Source organism: Bison bison, unplaced genomic scaffold (genome assembly GCF_000754665.1).
Source record: "Bison bison bison isolate TAMUID 2011002044 unplaced genomic scaffold, Bison_UMD1.0 scf7180017864517, whole genome shotgun sequence".
Taxonomy (NCBI): Eukaryota; Metazoa; Chordata; class Mammalia; order Artiodactyla; family Bovidae; genus Bison; species Bison bison.
Genome location: NW_011495070.1, coordinates 8,116,781 through 8,118,032, shown reverse-complemented (window position 1 = coordinate 8,118,032; position 1,252 = coordinate 8,116,781). Strand labels below are relative to the sequence as shown.

General features: G+C 48.6%; 1 protein-coding gene across 1 annotated transcript in view; it reads left to right on the top strand.

Moving 5' to 3' along the window:
* The window catches only part of TBC1D9 (TBC1 domain family, member 9 (with GRAM domain)), a gene marked incomplete at its 5' end in the record, with an annotated part of 135,646 nt that extends 134,900 nt beyond the window's left edge, over positions 1-746 (top strand). The window contains one exon of the mRNA XM_010830316.1: positions 1-746. Within this exon, the coding sequence (XP_010828618.1) occupies positions 1-504 (504 nt within the window).
* Positions 747-1,252: the final 506 nt, after the last annotated feature.

The following is a 1,252-nucleotide window of genomic DNA, read 5'->3' as shown; positions in this document are numbered from 1 at the left end:
GGGCCGAGCCAGCCTTACGTGCCCGAAGCCGCGGAGCCCCTCCCGGCCAGCTTGGCCGGGGCCAGTGAGGAGCAATCCCTGGTCGGACAGATGGAGGACATCAAGCTGGAGGATTCCTCGCCCCGGGACCACGGGGCCTGCTCCTCCATGCTCATCTCCGACGACGATACCAAGGACGACAGCTCCATGTCCTCCTACTCGGTGCTGAGTGCCGGCTCCCACGAGGAGGACAAGCTGCACTGCGAAGACATTGGCGAGGACACGGTCCTGGTGCGCAGCGGCCAAGGCACCGCGGCGCTGCCCCGAAGCACCAGCCTGGACCGGGACTGGGCCATCACCTTCGAACAGTTCCTGGCCTCTCTCCTGACCGAGCCGGCCCTGGTGAAGTACTTCGACAAGCCCGTGTGCATGATGGCCAGGATCACCAGTGCAAAAAACATCCGGATGATGGGCAAGCCCCTCACCTCCATCAGTGACTATGAGATCTCGGCCTTGTCTGGCTGAATCCGGCACCTTCTCTGGGGGGCGGGGAGCGGGGTCTTTTTTTATGTTCTGTGTTGGGGCTTCAGTCTTCCTTTTAAATTAAATATTTATTAGTACCCGGCTTGAAGCCTAGTGTTTTCATAATATAATACAATGAAAAGCTGTTGGAGAAATACTTAAACACCTCCATGTAGGTACAGTTCCGCTCTCGTTGGGGGGAGGGGGATTTACCAGAATGCAGTGAATTCCAAAAAAAAAAAAAAGATGACTCTGTCCGTGATATGTGTGTATTTATAACTTCTTAATCTTGCTGTTGAGCTGTATACATAGTGCTGTTTAAATGCTAAATAAGGCAGCAGCTGTTGTGTATTCGGGCTTTTTGAATAAAATTAGAGCTGTAAGGAAAGTGAAATGCCACAGAGAGAGAGAATGTTGTTAAATGGCATAGGCATTGTCAGCTGGGGTAAATTCTGTACCATTTTAAGGGAGCATTAAAGCTATTTTTTAAGATTTGAAATATATTTCATAAAAGTCCTCTATTCAAAAAGCATATTCTGCAGGCATTCCCATTTGAGGTTCTAAGCAGTTAGGAAAGTATATGTGATTTTTATGTGATGCCAGAATAACACCTCTGTTTGATCAGTTTGGGCAAATACCAGACCAAATTGCATTGAAAAATTGATGATTTAAGTCAGCTGGCCGGAATTCGGGGGGGAAATGAACAGTCTTTTGTGACAGAGAATCTGAAAGTGGCAACAAAAATGATAAG